The 20,786-nt window shown below is 57.7% G+C and overlaps 1 protein-coding gene across 1 annotated transcript in view; it reads left to right on the top strand.

The window, feature by feature from the left end:
- The window catches only part of LOC137368882 (complement component C7-like), a 308,317-nt gene that overhangs the window by 14,941 nt on the left and 272,590 nt on the right, over window positions 1-20,786 (top strand). Inside the window, exon 3 of the mRNA XM_068029116.1 lies at window positions 18,874-19,015. Within this exon, the coding sequence (XP_067885217.1) occupies window positions 18,874-19,015 (142 nt within the window). The remainder of the gene's footprint in view (window positions 1-18,873; window positions 19,016-20,786) is intronic.

Here is a 20,786-nt window from a genome sequence, read left to right as displayed (position 1 = left end):
GCCCGTGACGCCTGTACCTGTCTCTGCCTGTGAGACCTGTTCCTCTCCATGCCAGTTGCAACTGTACCTCTCCCTGCCCGTGACACCTGTACCTCTCCCTGCCAGTGGCACCTGTACCTGTCCCTGCCCGTGGCACCTGTACCTGTATCTGCCCGTGACACCTGTACCTCTCCCTGCCTGTCACACCTGTACCTGTCCCTGCCCGTGACACCTGTACGTCTCCTCTGCCTGTCGCACCAGTACCTGTCTCTGCCCGTGACACCTGTACCTGTCCCTGCCCGTGACACCTGTACCTATCCCTGCCCGTGACACCTGTACCTATCCCTGCCCGTGACACCTGTACCTGTCCCTGCCCGTGACACCTGTACCTGTCTCTGCCCGTGACACCTGTACCTCTCCCTGCCTGTTGGACCTGTACCTGTCTCTGCCCGTGACACCAATACCTCTCCCTGCCTGTCGCACCTGGACCTGTCCCTGCCCGTGACACCTGTACGTCTCCTTGCCTGTCACACCAGTACCTGTCCCTGCCTGTCGCCCCTGTACCTCTCCCTGCCTGTCGCACCTGTACCTGTCCCTGCCCGTGAAACCTGTCCCTGCCCGTGACACCTGTACCTGTCTCTGCCCGTGACACCTGTACCTCTCCCTGCCTGTCGCACCTGGACCTGTCCCTGCCCGTGACACCTGTACCTCTCCCTGCCTGTCGCACCTGGACCTGTCTCTGCCCGTGACACCTGTACCTCTCCCTGCCTGTCGCACCTGTACCTGTCCCTGCCCGTGACACTTGTACCTGTCTCTGCCCGTGACACCTGTACCTCTCCCTGCCTGTCGCACCTGTATCTGTCCCTGCCTGTGGCACCTGTACCTGTCCCTGCCTGAGACACCAGTACCTTTCCCTACCTGTCACACCTGTACCTGTCCCTGCCTATCACAACTGTACCTGTCCCTGCCCGTGACACCTGTACCTGTCTCTGCCCATGACACCTGTACCTTTCCCTACCTGTCACACCTGTACCTGTCGCTACCTATCACACCTGTACCTGTCCCTGCCCGTGACACCTGTACCTGTCTCTGCCCGTGACACCTGTACCTGTCTCGGCCCGTGACACCTGTACCTCTCCCTGCCTGTTGCACCTGTACCTCTCCCTGCCCGTGACACCTGTACCTCTCCCTGCCCGTCGCACCTGTACCTGTCTCTGCCCGTGACACCTGTACCTGTCCCTGCCTATCACACCTGTACCTGTCCCTGCCCATGACACCTGTATCTGTCTCTGCCCGTGACACCGGTACCTTTCCCTACCTGTCACACCTGTACCTGTCCCTGCCCGTGAAACCTGTACCTCTCCTTGCCTGTCGCACCTGTACCTGTCCGTGCCCGTGACACCTGTACCTCTCCCTGCCTGTCGCACATGTAACGGTCCCTGTCCTTGACATCTGTGCCTGGTCTGCCCGTGACACCTGTACCTCTCCCTGCCTGTCGCACCTGTACCTGTGTCTGCCCGTGACACATGTACCTGTCTCTGCCCGTGACACCTGAACCTGTTTCTGCCCATGACACCTGCACCTGTCTCTGCCCGTGACACCTGTACCTGTCCATGCCCATGGCACCTGCACCTCTCCCTGCCCGTCGCTCCTGTACCTGTCCCTGCCCGTGACACCTGTACCTGTCTCTGCCCGTGACACCTGTACCTCTCCCTGCCTATAGCACCTGAACCTGCCCTGCCCGTGACACCTATACCTCTCCCTGCCCGTGGCACCTGTACCTGTCCCTGCCCGTGGCACCTGTATCTGTATGTGCCCGTGACACCTGTACCTCTCCCTGCCTGTCACACCTGTACCTGTCCCTGCCCGTGACACCTGTACGTCTCCTTGCCTGTCGCACCAGTACCTGTCCCTGCCCGTGACACCTGTACCTCTCCCTGCCTGTCGCACCTGTACCTGTCCCTGCCCGTGACATCTGTACCTGTCCCTGCCCGTGACACCTGTACCTCTCCCTGCCCGTGACACCTGTACCTGTCACTGCCCGTGACACCTGTCCTGTCTCTGCCCGTGACACCTGTACCTGTCACTGCCCGTGACACCTGTCCCTGTCTCTGCCCGTGACACCTGTCCCTGTCTCTGCCCGTGACACCTGTACCTCTCCCTGCCTGTTGCACCTGTACCTGTCTCTGCCCTTGACACCTGTACCTGTCCCTGCCCGTGACACCTGTACCTTTCCCCACCTGTCACACCTGCACCTGTCAATGCCTATCACACCTGTACCTGTCCCTGCCCGTGACACCTGGCCCTGTCGCTGCCCGTGACACCTGTACCTGTCTCTTCCCGTGACACCTGTACCTCTCCCTGCCTGTTGCACCTGTACCTGTCCCTGCCCATGACACCTGTACCTATCTCTGCCCGTGACACCTGTACCTTTCCCTACCTGTCACACCTGTACCTGTCCCTGCCTATCACACCTGTACCTGTCCCTGCCTGTGACACCTGTACCTTTCCCTACCTGTCACACCTGTACCTGTCCCTGCCTATCACACCTGTACCTGTCCCTGCCCGTGACACCTGTACCTCTCCCTGCCTGTCGCACATGTAACGGTCCCTGTCCGTGACATCTGTGCCTGGTCTGCCCGTGACGCCTGTACCTCGCCCTGCCCGTCACACCTGTACCTGTCTCTGCCCGTGACACTTGTATCTCTCTCTGCCCGTGACACCTGAACCTGTTTCTGCCCATGACACCTGTACCTGTCTCTGCCCGTGACACCTGTACCTGTCCCTGCCGTGACACCTGTACCTGTCTCTGCCCGTGACACCTGTACCTCTCCCTGCCTGTCGCACCTGTACCTGTCCCTGCCCGTGACACCTGTACCTGTCCCTGCCCGTGACACCTGTACCTCTCCCTGCCTTTTGCACCTGTACCTGCCCTGCCCGTGACACATATACCTCTCCCTGCCCGTGGCACCTGTACCTGTCCCTGCCCGTGGCACCTGTACCTGTATCTGCCCGTGACACCTTTACCTCTCCCTGCCTGTCGCACCTGTACCTGTCCCTGCCCGTGACACCTGTACCTGTCCCTGCCCATGACACCTGTACCTCTCCCTGCCCGTGACACCTGTACCTCTCCCTGCCTGTTGGACCTGTACCTGAGTCTGCCCGTGACACCAGTACCTCTCCCTGCCTGTCGCACCTGTACCTGTCCCTGCCCGTGACACCTGTACCTCTCCCTGCCTGTCGCACCTGTACCTGTCCCTGCCCGTGACATCTGTACCTGTCCCTGCCCGTGACACCTGTACCTCTCCCTGCCCGTGACACCTGTACCTGTCACTGCCCGTGACACCTGTCCTGTCTCTGCCCGTGACACCTGTACCTGTCACTGCCCGTGACACCTGTCCCTGTCTCTGCCCGTGACACCTGTCCCTGTCTCTGCCCGTGACACCTGTACCTCTCCCTGCCTGTTGCACCTGTACCTGTCTCTGCCCTTGACACCTGTACCTGTCCCTGCCCGTGACACCTGTACCTTTCCCCACCTGTCACACCTGCACCTGTCAATGCCTATCACACCTGTACCTGTCCCTGCCCGTGACACCTGGCCCTGTCGCTGCCCGTGACACCTGTACCTGTCTCTTCCCGTGACACCTGTACCTCTCCCTGCCTGTTGCACCTGTACCTGTCCCTGCCCATGACACCTGCACCTATCTCTGCCCGTGACACCTGTACCTTTCCCTACCTGTCACACCTGTACCTGTCCCTGCCTATCACACCTGTACCTGTCCCTGCCTGTGACACCTGTACCTTTCCCTACCTGTTACACCTGTACCTGTCCCTGCCTATCACACCTGTACCTGTCCCTGCCCGTGACACCTGTACCTCTCCCTGCCTGTCGCACATGTAACGGTCCCTGTCCGTGACATCTGTGCCTGGTCTGCCCGTGACGCCTGTACCTCTCCCTGCCCGTCGCACCTGTACCTGTCTCTGCCCGTGACACTTGTACCTGTCTCTGCCCGTGACACCTGAACCTGTTTCTGCCCATGACACCTGTACCTGTCTCTGCCCGTGACACCTGTACCTGTCCCTGCCGTGACACCTGTACCTGTCTCTGCCCGTGACACCTGTACCTCTCCCTGCCCGTCGCACCTGTACCTGTCCCTGCCCGTGACACCTGTACCTGTCCCTGCCCGTGACACCTGTACCTCTCCCTGCCTTTTGCACCTGTACCTGCCCTGCCCGTGACACATATACCTCTCCCTGCCCGTGGCACCTGTACCTGTCCCTGCCCGTGGCACCTGTACCTGTATCTGCCCGTGACACCTTTACCTCTCCCTGCCTGTCGCACCTGTACCTGTCCCTGCCCGTGACACCTGTACCTGTCCCTGCCCATGACACCTGTACCTCTCCCTGCCCGTGACACCTGTACCTCTCCCTGCCTGTTGGACCTGTACCTGAGTCTGCCCGTGACACCAGTACCTCTCCCTGCCTGTCGCACCTGTACCTGTCCCTGCCCGTGACACCTGTACCTGTCCCTGCCCGTGACACCTGTACCTCTCCCTGCCCGTGACACCTGTACCTGTCTCTGCCCATGCCACCTGTACCTCTCCCTGCCTGTTACACCTGTACCTGTCTCTGCCTTGACACCTGTACCTTTCCCCACCTGTCACACCTGTACCTGTCAATGCCTATCACACCTGTACCTGTCTCTGCCCGTGACACCTGTACCTGTCCCTACCTTTCACACCTATACCTGTCCCTGCCTATCACACCTGTACTTTTCCCTCCCCGTGACACCTGTACCTGTCTCTGCCCATGACACCTGTACCTGTCCCTGCCCGTGACACCTGTACCTGTCTCTGCCCGTGACACCTGTACCTCTCCCTGCCTGTTACACCTGTACCTGTCTCTGCCTTGACACCTGTACCTTTCCCCACCTGTCACACCTGTACCTGTCAATGCCTATCACACCTGTACCTGTCCCTGCCCGTGACACCTGGCCCTGTCTCTGCCCGTGACACCTGCACCTGTCCCTACCTGTCACACTTATACCTGTCCCTGCCTATCACACCTGTACTTTTCCCTCCCCGTGACACCTGTACCTGTCTCTGCCAGTCACACCTCTACCTGTCCCTGCCTGTGACACCTGTACCTCTCCCTGCCTGTCGCACCTGTACCTGTCTCTGCCCGTGACACCTGTACCTGTCTCTGCCCGTGACACCTGTACCTCTCCCTGCCTGTCACACCTCTACCTGTCCCTGCCTGTGACACCTGTAGCTCTCCCTGCCTGTCGCACCTGTACCTGTCCCTGCCCGTGACACCTGTACCTCTCCCTGCCTGTCGCACCTATACCTGTCCCTGCCCGTGACACCTGCACCTCTCCCTGCCTGTCGCTCCTGTACCTGTCTCTGCCCGTGACTCCTGTACCTCTCCCTGCCTGTCGCACCTGTACCTGTCCCTGCCCGTGACACTTGTACCTGTCTCTGCCCGTGACACCTGTACCTGTCCCTGCCTGTCGCACCTGTACCTGTCCCTGCCTGTCGCACCTGTACCTGTCCCTGCCTGTGACACCTGTACCTTTCCCTACCTTTCACACCTGTACCTGTCTCTGCCCGTGACACCTGTACCCGTCCCTGCCGTGACACCTGTACCTGTCTCTGCCCGTGACACCTGTACCTCTCCCTGCCTGTCGCACCTGTACCTGTCCCTGCCCGTGACACCTGTACCTCTCCCTGCCTGTCGCACCTGTACCTGTCCCTGCCCGTGACATCTGTACCTGTCCCTGCCCGTGACACCTGTACCTCTCCCTGCCCGTGACACCTGTACCTGTCACTGCCCGTGACACCTGTCCTGTCTCTGCCCGTGACACCTGTACCTGTCACTGCCCGTGACACCTGTCCCTGTCTCTGCCCGTGACACCTGTCCCTGTCTCTGCCCGTGACACCTGTACCTCTCCCTGCCTGTTGCACCTGTACCTGTCTCTGCCCTTGACACCTGTACCTGTCCCTGCCCGTGACACCTGTACCTTTCCCCACCTGTCACACCTGCACCTGTCAATGCCTATCACACCTGTACCTGTCCCTGCCCGTGACACCTGGCCCTGTCGCTGCCCGTGACACCTGTACCTGTCTCTTCCCGTGACACCTGTACCTCTCCCTGCCTGTTGCACCTGTACCTGTCCCTGCCCATGACACCTGCACCTATCTCTGCCCGTGACACCTGTACCTTTCCCTACCTGTCACACCTGTACCTGTCCCTGCCTATCACACCTGTACCTGTCCCTGCCTGTGACACCTGTACCTTTCCCTACCTGTTACACCTGTACCTGTCCCTGCCTATCACACCTGTACCTGTCCCTGCCCGTGACACCTGTACCTCTCCCTGCCTGTCGCACATGTAACGGTCCCTGTCCGTGACATCTGTGCCTGGTCTGCCCGTGACGCCTGTACCTCTCCCTGCCCGTCGCACCTGTACCTGTCTCTGCCCGTGACACTTGTACCTGTCTCTGCCCGTGACACCTGAACCTGTTTCTGCCCATGACACCTGTACCTGTCTCTGCCCGTGACACCTGTACCTGTCCCTGCCGTGACACCTGTACCTGTCTCTGCCCGTGACACCTGTACCTCTCCCTGCCCGTCGCACCTGTACCTGTCCCTGCCCGTGACACCTGTACCTGTCCCTGCCCGTGACACCTGTACCTCTCCCTGCCTTTTGCACCTGTACCTGCCCTGCCCGTGACACATATACCTCTCCCTGCCCGTGGCACCTGTACCTGTCCCTGCCCGTGGCACCTGTACCTGTATCTGCCCGTGACACCTTTACCTCTCCCTGCCTGTCGCACCTGTACCTGTCCCTGCCCGTGACACCTGTACCTGTCCCTGCCCATGACACCTGTACCTCTCCCTGCCCGTGACACCTGTACCTCTCCCTGCCTGTTGGACCTGTACCTGAGTCTGCCCGTGACACCAGTACCTCTCCCTGCCTGTCGCACCTGTACCTGTCCCTGCCCGTGACACCTGTACCTGTCCCTGCCCGTGACACCTGTACCTCTCCCTGCCCGTGACACCTGTACCTGTCTCTGCCCATGCCACCTGTACCTCTCCCTGCCTGTTACACCTGTACCTGTCTCTGCCTTGACACCTGTACCTTTCCCCACCTGTCACACCTGTACCTGTCAATGCCTATCACACCTGTACCTGTCTCTGCCCGTGACACCTGTACCTGTCCCTACCTTTCACACCTATACCTGTCCCTGCCTATCACACCTGTACTTTTCCCTCCCCGTGACACCTGTACCTGTCTCTGCCCATGACACCTGTACCTGTCCCTGCCCGTGACACCTGTACCTGTCTCTGCCCGTGACACCTGTACCTCTCCCTGCCTGTTACACCTGTACCTGTCTCTGCCTTGACACCTGTACCTTTCCCCACCTGTCACACCTGTACCTGTCAATGCCTATCACACCTGTACCTGTCCCTGCCCGTGACACCTGGCCCTGTCTCTGCCCGTGACACCTGCACCTGTCCCTACCTGTCACACTTATACCTGTCTCTGCCTATCACACCTGTACTTTACCCTCCCCGTGACACCTGTACCTGTCTCTGCCAGTCACACCTCTACCTGTCCCTGCCTGTGACACCTGTACCTCTCCCTGCCTGTCGCACCTGTACCTGTCTCTGCCCGTGACACCTGTACCTCTCCCTGCCTGTCACACCTCTACCTGTCCCTGCCTGTGACACCTGTAGCTCTCCCTGCCTGTCGCACCTGTACCTGTCCCTGCCCGTGACACCTGTACCTCTCCCTGCCTGTCGCACCTATACCTGTCCCTGCCCGTGACACCTGCACCTCTCCCTGCCTGTCGCTCCTGTACCTGTCTCTGCCCGTGACTCCTGTACCTCTCCCTGCCTGTCGCACCTGTACCTGTCCCTGCCCGTGACACTTGTACCTGTCTCTGCCCGTGACACCTGTACCTGTCCCTGCCTGTCGCACCTGTACCTGTCCCTGCCTGTCGCACCTGTACCTGTCCCTGCCTGTGACACCTGTACCTTTCCCTACCTTTCACACCTGTACCTGTCTCTGCCCGTGACACCTGTACCCGTCCCTGCCGTGACACCTGTACCTGTCTCTGCCCATGACACCTGTACCTCTCCCTGCCCGTCGCACCTGTACCTGTCCCTGCCCGTGACACCTGTACCTGTCCCTGCCCGTGACACCTGTACCTCTCCCTGCCTTTTGCACCTGTACCTGCCCTGCCCGTGACACATATACCTCTCCCTGCCCGTGGCACCTGTACCTGTCCCTGCCCGTGGCACCTGTACCTGTATCTGCCCGTGACACCTTTACCTTTCCCTGCCTGTCGCACCTGTACCTGTCCCTGCCCGTGACACCTGTACCTGTCTCTGCCCGTGACACCTGTACCTCTCCCTGCCCGTCGCACCTGTACCTGTCCCTGCCCGTGACACCTGTACCTGTCCCTGCCCGTGACACCTGTACCTCTCCCTGCCTTTTGCACCTGTACCTGCCCTGCCCGTGACACATATACCTCTCCCTGCCCGTGGCACCTGTACCTGTCCCTGCCCGTGGCACCTGTACCTGTATCTGCCCGTGACACCTTTACCTCTCCCTGCCTGTCGCACCTGTACCTGTCCCTGCCCGTGACACCTGTACCTGTCCCTGCCCATGACACCTGTACCTCTCCCTGCCCGTGACACCTGTACCTCTCCCTGCCTGTTGGACCTGTACCTGAGTCTGCCCGTGACACCAGTACCTCTCCCTGCCTGTCGCACCTGTACCTGTCCCTGCCCGTGACACCTGTACCTGTCCCTGCCCGTGACACCTGTACCTCTCCCTGCCCGTGACACCTGTACCTGTCTCTGCCCATGCCACCTGTACCTCTCCCTGCCTGTTACACCTGTACCTGTCTCTGCCTTGACACCTGTACCTTTCCCCACCTGTCACACCTGTACCTGTCAATGCCTATCACACCTGTACCTGTCTCTGCCCGTGACACCTGTACCTGTCCCTACCTTTCACACCTATACCTGTCCCTGCCTATCACACCTGTACTTTTCCCTCCCCGTGACACCTGTACCTGTCTCTGCCCATGACACCTGTACCTGTCCCTGCCCGTGACACCTGTACCTGTCTCTGCCCGTGACACCTGTACCTCTCCCTGCCTGTTACACCTGTACCTGTCTCTGCCTTGACACCTGTACCTTTCCCCACCTGTCACACCTGTACCTGTCAATGCCTATCACACCTGTACCTGTCCCTGCCCGTGACACCTGGCCCTGTCTCTGCCCGTGACACCTGCACCTGTCCCTACCTGTCACACTTATACCTGTCCCTGCCTATCACACCTGTACTTTTCCCTCCCCGTGACACCTGTACCTGTCTCTGCCAGTCACACCTCTACCTGTCCCTGCCTGTGACACCTGTACCTCTCCCTGCCTGTCGCACCTGTACCTGTCTCTGCCCGTGACACCTGCACCTGTCCCTACCTGTCACACTTATACCTGTCCCTGCCTATCACACCTGTACTTTTCCCTCCCCGTGACACCTGTACCTGTCTCTGCCCGTGACACCTGTACCTCTCCCTGCCTGTCGCACCTGTACCTGTCCCTGCCCGTGACACCTGTACCTGTCTCTGCCCGTGACACCTGTACCTCTCCCTGCCTGTCACACCTCTACCTGTCCCTGCCTGTGACACCTGTAGCTCTCCCTGCCTGTCGCACCTGTACCTGTCCCTGCCCGTGACACCTGTACCTCTCCCTGCCTGTCGCACCTATACCTGTCCCTGCCCGTGACACCTGCACCTCTCCCTGCCTGTCGCACCTGTACCTGTCTCTGCCCGTGACTCCTGTACCTCTCCCTGCCTGTCGCACCTGTACCTGTCCCTGCCCGTGACACTTGTACCTGTCTCTGCCCGTGACACCTGTACCTGTCCCTGCCTGTCGCACCTGTACCTGTCCCTGCCTGTCGCACCTGTACCTGTCCCTGCCTGTGACACCTGTACCTTTCCCTACCTTTCACACCTGTACCTGTCTCTGCCCGTGACACCTGTACCTGTCCCTGCCGTGACACCTGTACCTGTCTCTGCCCGTGACACCTGTACCTCTCCCTGCCCGTCGCACCTGTACCTGTCCCTGCCCGTGACACCTGTACCTGTCCCTGCCCGTGACACCTGTACCTCTCCCTGCTTTTTGCACCTGTACCTGCCCTGCCCGTGACACATATACCTCTCCCTGCCCGTGGCACCTGTACCTGTCCCTGCCCGTGGCACCTGTACCTGTATCTGCCCGTGACACCTTTACCTTTCCCTGCCTGTCGCACCTGTACCTGTCCCTGCCCGTGACACCTGTACCTGTCCCTGCCCATGACACCTGTACCTCTCCCTGCCCGTGACACCTGTACCTCTCCCTGCCTGTTGGACCTGTACCTGAGTCTGCCCGTGACACCAGTACCTCTCCCTGCCTGTCGCACCTGTACCTGTCCCTGCCCGTGACACCTGTACCTGTCCCTGCCCGTGACACCTGTACCTCTCCCTGCCCGTGACACCTGTACCTGTCTCTGCCCATGCCACCTGTACCTCTCCCTGCCTGTTACACCTGTACCTGTCTCTGCCTTGACACCTGTACCTTTCCCCACCTGTCACACCTGTACCTGTCAATGCCTATCACACCTGTACCTGTCTCTGCCCGTGACACCTGTACCTGTCCCTACCTTTCACACCTATACCTGTCCCTGCCTATCACACCTGTACTTTTCCCTCCCCGTGACACCTGTACCTGTCTCTGCCCATGACACCTGTACCTGTCCCTGCCCGTGACACCTGTACCTCTTCCTGCCCGTGACACCTGTACCTGTCTCTGCCCGTGACACCTGTACCTCTCCCTGCCTGTTACACCTGTACCTGTCTCTGCCTTGACACCTGTACCTTTCCCCACCTGTCACACCTGTACCTGTCAATGCCTATCACACCTGTACCTGTCCCTGCCCGTGACACCTGGCCCTGTCTCTGCCCGTGACACCTGTACCTGTCCCTACCTGTCACACTTATACCTGTCCCTGCCTATCACACCTGTACTTTTCCCTCCCCGTGACACCTGTACCTGTCTCTGCCGTGACACCTGTACCTCTCCCTGCCTGTCGCACCTGTACCTGTCCCTGCCCGTGACACCTGTACCTGTCTCTGCCCGTGACACCTGTACCTCTCCCTGCCTGTCACACCTCTACCTGTCCCTGCCTGTGACACCTGTAGCTCTCCCTGCCTGTCGCACCTGTACCTGTCCCTGCCCGTGACACCTGTACCTCTCCCTGCCTGTCGCACCTATACCTGTCCCTGCCCGTGACACCTGCACCTCTCCCTGCCTGTCGCACCTGTACCTGTCTCTGCCCGTGACTCCTGTACCTCTCCCTGCCTGTCGCACCTGTACCTGTCCCTGCCCGTGACACTTGTACCTGTCTCTGCCCGTGACACCTGTACCTGTCCCTGCCTGTCGCACCTGTACCTGTCCCTGCCTGTGACACCTGTACCTTTCCCTACCTTTCACACCTGTACCTGTCTCTGCCCGTGACAGCTGTACCTCTCCCTGCCTATCGCACCTGTACCTGTCCCTGCCCGTGACACCTGAACCTGTCCCTGCCTGTCGCACCTGTACCTGTCCCTGCCAGTAACACCTGTACCTCTCCCTGCCTGTCGCACCTGAACCTGTCTCTGCCCGTGACACCTGTACCTCTCTCTGCCTGTCGCACCTGTACCTGTCCCTGCCCGTGACACTTGTACCTGTCCCTGCCCGTGACACCTGTACCTGTCCCTGCCCGTGACACCTGTACCTCTCCCTGCCCATGACACCTGTCCCTGTCTCTGCCCGTGACACCTGTACCTCTCCCTGCCTGTTGCACCTGTACCTGCCTCTGCCCGTGACACCTGTACCTCTCCCTGCCTGTCGCACCTGTACCTGTCCCTGCCTGTCGCACCTGTACCTGTCTCTGCCCGTGACACCTGTACCTGTCCCTGCCCGTGACACCTGTACCTCTCCCTGCCCGTGACACCTGTACCTGTCTCTGCCCATGACATCTGTACCTCTCCCTGCCTGTTACACCTGTACCTATCTCTGCGCTAGACACCTGTACCTGTCCCTGCCCGTGACAGCTGTACCTGTCAATGCCTATCACACCTGTACCTGTCTCTGCCCGTGACACCTGTACCTGTCCCTACCTGTCACACCTATACATGTCCCTGCCTATCACACCTGTACTTTTCCCTCCCCGTGACACCTGTACCTGTCTCTGCCCGTGACACCTGTACCTCTCCCTGCCTGTCGCACCTGGACCTGTCCCTGCCCGTGACACCTGTACCTGTCCCTGCCCGTGACACCTGTACCTCTCCCTGCCTGTTGCACCTGTACCTGCCTCTGCCCGTGACACCTGTACCTCTCCCTGCCTGTCGCACCTGTACCTGTCCCTGCCTGTCGCACCTGTACCTGTCTCTGCCCGTGACACCTGTACCTGTCCCTGCCCGTGACACCTGTACCTCTGCCTGCCCGTGACACCTGTACCTGTCCCTGCCCGTGACACCTGTACCTCTCCCTGCCTGTCGCACCTTTACCTGTCCCTGCCCGTGACACCTGTCCCTGTCTCTGCCCGTCACACCTGTACCTGTCCCTGCCCGTCACACCTGTACCTTTCCCTACCTGTCACACCTGTACCTTTCCCTACCTGTCACACCTGTACCTGTCCCTGCCCGTGACACCTGTAATTGTCCCTGCCCGTGACACCTGTACCTTCCCCTACCTGTCACACCTATACCTGTCCCTACCAGTCGCACCTGTACCTGTCTCTGCCCGTGACACCTGTACCTCTCCCTGCCTGTCGCACCTGTACCTGTCCCTGCCCGTGACACCTGTAATTGTCCCTGCCCGTGACACCTGTACCTTCCCCTACCTGTCACACCTATACCTGTCCCTACCTGTCGCACCTGTACCTGTCCCTGCCCGTGAAACCTGTACCTCTCCCTGCCTGTCGCACCTATACCTGTCCCTGCCCGTGACACCTGTACCTCTCCCTGCCTGTCGCACCTGTACCTGTCTCTGCCCGTGACACCTGTACCACTCCCTGCCTGTCGCACCGGTACCTGTCCCTGCCTGTCGCACCTGTACCTGTCCCTGCCTGTGACACCTGTACCTCTCCCTGCCTGTCGCACCTGTACCTGTCTCTGCCCGTGACACCTGTACCTGTCCCTGCCTGTCGAACCTGTACCTTTCCCTACCTTTCACACCTGTACCTGTCCCTGCCTATCACACCTGTACCTGTCTCTGCCTGTGACACCTGTACCTCTCCCTGCCTATCGCACCTGTACCTGTCCCTGCCTGTCGCACCTGTACCTGTCCCTGCCCGTGACACCTGTACCTCTCCCTGCATGTCGCACCTGTACCTGTCTCTGCCCGTTACACCTGTACCTGTCTCTGCCCGTGACACCTGCACCTGTCCCTGCCCGTGACACCTGTACCTTTCCCTACCTGTCACACCTGTACCTGTCCCTGCCTATCACACCTGTACCTGTCCCTGCCCATGATACTGAAGTCAGCGTGCCTAAGGGAAAGATTAGGCAGGGAGCAGATGATGAACGCAAAGGGAGTGGTGGTCTGAGGTGCATTTGTTTTAATGCAAGAAGTGTAGTAGGTAAGGCAGATGAATTTAGGGCTTGGATTAGTACCTGGGAGTATGATGTTATTGCTATTACTGAGACTTGGTTGAGGGAAGGGCATGATTGGCAACTAAATATCACAGGATACCGATGCTTCAGGCGCGATAGAGAGGGAGGTAAAAGGGGTGGAGGAGTTGCATTACTGGTCAAAGAGGATATCACAGCTGTGCTGAAGGAAGGCACTATGGAGGACTCGAGCTGTGAGGCAATATGGGCAGAACTCAGAAATAGGAAGGGTGCGGTAACAATGTTGGGGCTGTACTACAGGCCTCCCAACAGCGAGCGTGAGATAGAGGTACAAATATGTAAACAGATTATGGAAAGATGTAGGAGCAACAGGGTGGTGGTGATAGGAGATTTTAATTTTCCCAACGTAAATAGTCCAACTCGGGAAGGGGCCATACTGGACCTGGTGTTGGGGAATGAGCCCGGCCAGGTGGTTGAAGTTTCAGTAGGGGACTACTTTGGGAATAGTGATCACAATTCCGTAAGTTTTAGAATACTCATGGACAAAGACGAGAGTGGTCCTAAAGGAAGAGTGCTAAATTGGGGGAAGGCCAACTATACAAAAATTCGGCAGGAGCTGGGGAATGTAGATTGGGAGCAGCTGTTTGAAGGTAAATTCACATGTGATATGTGGGAGGCTTTTAAAGAGAGGTTGATTAGCGTGCAGGAGAGACATGTTCCTGTGAAAATGAGGGATAGAAATGGCAAGATTAGGGAACCATGGATGACAGGTGAAATTGTGAGACTAGCTAAGAGGAAAAAGGAAGCATACATAAGGTCTAGGTGGCTGAAGAAAGACGAAGCTTTGAAAGAATATCGGGAATGTAGGACCAATCTGAAACGAGGAATTAAGAGGGCTAAAAGGGGTCATGAAATATCTTTAGCAAACAGGGTTCAGGAAAATCCCAAAGCCTTTTATTCATATATAAGGAGCAAGAGGGTAACCAGAGAAAGGATTGGCCCACTAAAGGACAAAGGAGGAAAATTATGCGTGGAGTCAGAGAAAATGGGTGAGATTCTAAACGAGTACTTTGCATCGGTATTCACCGAGGAGAGGGACATGAAGGATGTTGAGGTTAGGAACAGATGTTTGATTACTCTAGGTCAAGTCGGCATAAGGAGGGAGGAAGTGTTGGGTATTCTAAAAGGCATTAAGGTGGACAAGTCCCCAGGTCCGGATGGGATCTGTCCCAGGTTACTGAGGGAAGCGAGAGAGGAAATAGCTGGGGCCTTAACAGATATCTTTGCAGCATCCTTAAACATGGGTGAGGTCCCGGAGGACTGGAGAATTGCTAATGTTGTCCCCTTGTTTAAGAAGGGTAGCAGGGATAATCCAGGTAATTATAGACCGGTGAGCCTGACGTCAGTGGTAGGGAAGCTGCTGGAGAAGATACTGAGGGATAGGATCTATTCCCATTTGGAAGAAAATGGGCTTATCAGTGATAGGCAACATGGTTTTGTGCAGGGAAGGTCATGTCTTACCAACTTAATAGAATTCTTTGAGGAAGTGACAAAGTTGATTGATGAGGGAAGGGCTGTAGATGTCGTATACATGGACTTCAGTAAGGCGTTTGATAAGGTTCCCCATGGTAGGCTGATGGAGAAAGTGAAGGCGCATGGGGTCCAAGGTGTACTAGCTAGATGGATAAAGAACTGGCTGGGCAACAGGAGACAGAGAGTAGCAGTGGAAGGGAGTTTCTCAAAATGGAGACATGTGACCAGTGGTGTTCCACAGGGATCCGTGCTGGGACCATTATTGTTTGTGATATCCATAAATGATTTGGAGGAAAGTATAGGTGGTCTGATTAGTAAGTTTGCAGACGACACTAAGATTGGTGGAGTAGCAGATAGTGAAGGGGACTGTCAGAGAATACAGCAGAATATAGATAGACTGGAGAGTTGGGCAGAGAAATGGCAGATGGAGTTCAATCAGGGCAAATGCGAGGTGATGCATTTTGGAAGATCCAATTCAAGAGTGAACTAACTATACAGTAAATGGAAAAGTCCTGGGGAAATTGATGTACAGAGAGATTTGGGTGTTCAGGTCCATTGTTCCCTGAAGGTGGCAACGCAGGTCAATAGAGTGGTCAAGAAGGCATACGGCATGCTTTCCTTCATCGGACGGGGTATTGAGTACAAGAGTTGGCATGTCATGTTACAGTTGTATAGGACTTTGCTTCGGCCACATTTGGAATACTGCGTGCAGTTCTGGTCGCCACATTACCAAAAGGATGTAGATGCTTTGGAGAGGGTGCAGAGGAGGTTCACCAGGATGTTGCCTGGAATGGAGGGTGCTAGCTATGAAGAGAGGTTGAGTAGATTAGGATTATTTTCATTAGAAAGACGGAGGTTGAGGGGGGACCTGATTGAGGTGTACAAAATCATGAGAGGTATAGACAGGTTGGATAGCAAGAAGCTTTTTCCCAGAGTGGGGGATTCAATTACTAGGGGTCACGAGTTCAAAGTGAAAGGGGAAAGGTTTAGGGGGGATATGCGTGGAAAGTTCTTTACGCAGAGGGTGGTGGGTGCCTGGAACGCGTTGCCAGCGGAGGTGGTAGATGCGGGCACGATAGCGTCTTTTAAGATGTATCTAGACAGATACATGAATGGGCAGGAAGCAAAGAGATACAGACCCTTAGAAAATAGGCGTCATGTTTAGATAGAGGATCTGGATCGGTGCAGGCTTGGAGGGCCGAAGGGCCTGTTCCTGTGCTGTAATTTCTTTGTTCTTTGTTCTTTGTTCTTTGTGACACCTGTACCTGTCTCTGCCCGTGACACCTGTACCTTTCCCTCCCTGTCACACCTGTACCTGTCCCTGCCCGTGACACCTGTACCTTTCCCTACCTGTCACACCTGTACCTGTCCCTGCCTATCACACCTGTACCTGTCTCTGCCCGTGACACCTATACCTTTCCCTACCTGTCACACGTGTACCTGTCCCTGCCTATCACATCTGTACCTGTCCCTGCCCGTGACACCTGTACCTGTCTCTGCCCGTGACACCTGCACCTGTCCCTGCCCGTGACACCTGCACCTGTCCCTGCCCGTGACACCTGTACATGTCTCTGCCCAAGACACCTGTACCTCTCCCTGCCTGTCGCAACTGTACCTGTCTCTGTCCGTAACACCTGAACCTCTCCCTGCCTGTCGAACCTGTACCTGTCCCTGCCCGTGACACCTGTACCTGTCTCTGCCCATGACACCTGTACCTCTCCCAGCCTGTCGCACCTGTACCTGTCCCTGCCCGTCGCACCTGTACCTGTCCCTGCCCGTGACACCTGTACCTCTGCCTGCCCGTGACACCTGTACCTGTCCCTGCCCGTGACACCTGTACCTCTCCCTGCCTGTCGCACCTTTACCTGTCCCTGCCCGTGACACCTGTCCCTGTCTCTGCCCGTCACACCTGTACCTGTCCCTGCCCGTCACACCTGTACCTTTCCCTACCTGTCACACCTGTACCTTTCCCTACCTGTCACACCTGTACCTGTCCCTGCCCGTGACACCTGTAATTGTCCCTGCCCGTGACACCTGTACCTTCCCCTACCTGTCACACCTATACCTGTCCCTACCTGTCGCACCTGTACCTGTCTCTGCCCGTGACACCTGTACCTCTCCCTGCCTGTCGCACCTGTACCTGTCCCTGCCCGTGACACCTGTACCTTTCCCTACATGTCACACCTGTACCTGTCCCTTCCCGTGACACCTGTACCTCTCCTTGCCTGTCGCCCTTGTACCTGTCTCTGCCCGTGACACCTGTACCTCTCCCTGCCTGTCGCACCTGTACCTGTCTCTGCCCGTGACACCTGTACCTCTCCCTGCCTGTCGCCCTTGTACCTGTCTCTGCCCGTGACACCTGTATCTCTCCCTGCCTGTCGCACCTGTACCTGTCCCTGCCCTTGACACCTGTACCTTTCCCTACCTGTCACACCTGTACCTGTCCCTGCCCGTGACACCTGTACCTGTCTCTGCCCTTGACACCTGTACCTTTCCCTACCTGTCACACCTGTTCCTGCCTCTGTCCGTGACACCTGTACCTCTCCCTGCCTGTCGCACCTGTACCTGTCTCTGCCCGTGACACCTGTACATATCCCTAACTCTCACACCTGTACCGCTCCCTGCCTGTTACAACTTTGCCTGTCTCTACCTGTCGCACCTGTACTGCTCCCTGCCTGTCGTACCTGTAGCGCTCCCGGCCTGTCACACCTGTACCTGTCCCTACCTGTCACACCTGTACCTCTCCCTGCCTGTCGCACCTGTACCTGTCCCTGCCCGTGACACCTGTACCTTTCCCTACCTGTCACACCTGTACCTGTCCCTGCCCGTGACACCTGTACCTCTCCTTTCCTGTCGCCCTTGTACCTGTCTCTGCCCGTGACACCTGTACCTCTCCCTGCCTGTCGCACCTGTCCTTGTCTCTGCCCGTGACACCTGTACCTCTCCCTGCCTGTCGCTCTTGTACCTGTCTCCGCCCGTGACACCTGTACCTCTCCCTGCCTGTCGCACCTGTACCTGTCCCTGCCCGTGACACCTGTACCTCTCCCTGCCTGTCGCACCTGTACCTGTCTCTGCCCGTGACACCTGTACCTTTCCCTACCTGTCACACCTGTTCCTGTCTCTGTCCGTGACACCTGTACCTCTCCCTGCCTATCGCACCTGTACCTGTCTCTGCCCGTGACACCTGTACCTATGCCTAACTGTCACACCTGTACCGCTCCCTGCCTGTTACAACTTTGCCTGTCTCTACCTGTCGCACCTGTACTGCTCCTGGCCTGTCACACCTGTACCTGTCCCTACCTGTCACAGCGAGAGCTACAGCACATTTACCCGGAGCTCCACTCACTTAAATGAGCATCAATGAGCCAGCGTTAAGGAGAGTATAAAGAGCAGCCAGGGTTCTCAGGCCTGATCAGTAACACACTGGAAGGGGGTTGTGAGGAGGAGGTCAGGAATGGTCTGCTGGAAATCCCGATCAACACTCCCACACATGGGGGCAATGTCCATGGAACCAGCCCCTGGAGAGGTCAGTGAGCTGAAGACAGAAACAGAGGAAATGGAGGTGAAAAACTGGATTGTGGCAGCAGATTGCTCTGAATGAAGTCTGTGTGCTGCAGCAGGGTGAGGGGTGGGTGCAGGGTATAGCTGAGAGCTGGCCTCTTCCCTGACACTATCCCTTTCTTCTGTTACAGACCCGCTGGAGATCAGTGGCAGATTATGCTCAGTTCGGAGGTCGCCAGTGCAGTGGCTCCAGATTTGAAATCCGAGCGTGTACCTCCAGCAGGGGTTGTCCAGTGGACGAAGGCTGTGCTGACAAATTTCGCTGTGCTTCAGGTTCCAAACATCTTTACTCTGCTTCGGAATAGTGTCAGTGAGTCAGCAGAGTGCAGCCTCAGAACATAGCTGTTTTTTTTGATGGGGACAATGTAGAGGGAGCTTTACTGGTTAGCACCGCAGCCTCACAGCTCCAGCGACCTGGGTTCAATTCCGGGTACTGCCTGTGTGGAGTTTGCAAGTTCTCCCTGTGTCTGCGTGGGTTTCCTCCGGGTGCTCCGGTTTCCTCCCACATGCCAAAGACTTGCAGGTTGATAGGTAAATTGGCCATTATAAATTGCCCCTAGTATAGGTAGATGGTAGGGAAAATATAGGGACAGGTGGGGATGTGGTAGAAATATGGGATTAGTGTAGGATTAGTATAAATGGGTGGTTGATGGTTGGCACAGACTCGGTGGGCCGAAGGGCCTGTTTCAGTGCTGTATCTCTAAACGAAACTAACCCTGTTTTTTTTTTCTTCTTTTTTTCTTTTTACCCCTTTTTTTTTAATATAATGTGGCCTTTATACCCCAGGCCCCTTTTATATTTTTCACGTCGAGGGGGCCCTTATTCCTCAGGCCCCCTTTATATACATAATTACAGTTTTAAAATAACTTTATTAAAACCAGATAAATAAACAAAAAGCTCAAATTAAAATGCCATTCTCGGCGTCGACAATGCACTCCAGTCCCTGCGGTGCCCACCGGTCGCGGAAGGCCTCAAGCGTACCGGCGGACACCGCATGCTCCTTTTCCAGGGACACCCGGGCGCGAACGTAACCGCGGAAGAGGGGCAGGCAATCGGGGAGGACGGACCCCCCGACAGCCCGCAACCTGGACCTGTGAATTGCCACCTTGGCCAGGCCCAGGAGCAGACCGACGAGGAGATCCTCCTCCCGGCCCACGCCCCTCCGCCCGGGTGCCCAAAGATCAGGAGCGTGGGGCTGAAGTGCAGCCAGAACTTGAGGAGCAGCCCCTTCAGATACTCAAAGAGCGGCTGCAACCTCGCACACTCCGTATATAACTGTAACATGGACTCGTCCAGGCCGCAGAAAGTACAGGCGGCCTGGGAGTCAGTGAACCTACTTAAAAGTCTATTGCACGGGACTGCTCTGTGCAACACCCTCCACCCCAGGTCCCCGATGTAAAGGGGGAAGACTCCCGCGTACAGAGACCTCCATCGGGGTTTCCCCTCGCCGCCAGATGGCAACGCGGACCGCCAGGGCGTGTCCGGCCGGCTGACGAGGGCGAGGAAGTGGAGAGTGTGCAGGAGCAGCCCGTACAGGAAACCCCTCTGCGCCGATTGGAATGGCACGGAGGGCATTTCCGAGAGGCGGCTCGGGTTGTGCGGGACCGGCACCCGAGGAGGGTTTCGGGGCCTGGGTCCGATGAGCAGTTCCGGCCAAGTGGGGGTCAGCTCGGCCGGGAGCGTTCTGCTCTCCCGAGCCCCCTCGCCACCCGCAGTGAGGGGCGTCCCGGGGGTTTCGGCTACTCCTCCGCCCACCGGACCGTCCCCGGAGTCAGCTGCCCGGACAGCCGAGGCGCTCACCTCCGCCGGCGGGGGAGTGCCCTGACTGGAGGCGACCATGTTCCAGACTCGGAATAGATCCCGATAAAAGACCGGCAACTCCCTCAGAGAGGCGCGGCTAACGGACTCCACCGGGAGCTGCGTGTCGTCTTGAAGGCAGTGACACTGGCGGAAGAAATACGTCGCCAGCGCACACCATCTGGGAGGACGCTCGACGTACAGGTATCTCTGCAGGGTCCGAAGGCGGAGAGTCGCAGCCTGGGTG

This window comes from Heterodontus francisci, chromosome 4 (assembly GCF_036365525.1).
Source record: "Heterodontus francisci isolate sHetFra1 chromosome 4, sHetFra1.hap1, whole genome shotgun sequence".
NCBI lineage: Eukaryota > Metazoa > Chordata > Chondrichthyes > Heterodontiformes > Heterodontidae > Heterodontus > Heterodontus francisci.
The sequence above is the reverse complement of the archived record's forward strand: the minus strand, read 5'-3'. Positions and strand labels throughout refer to the sequence as shown.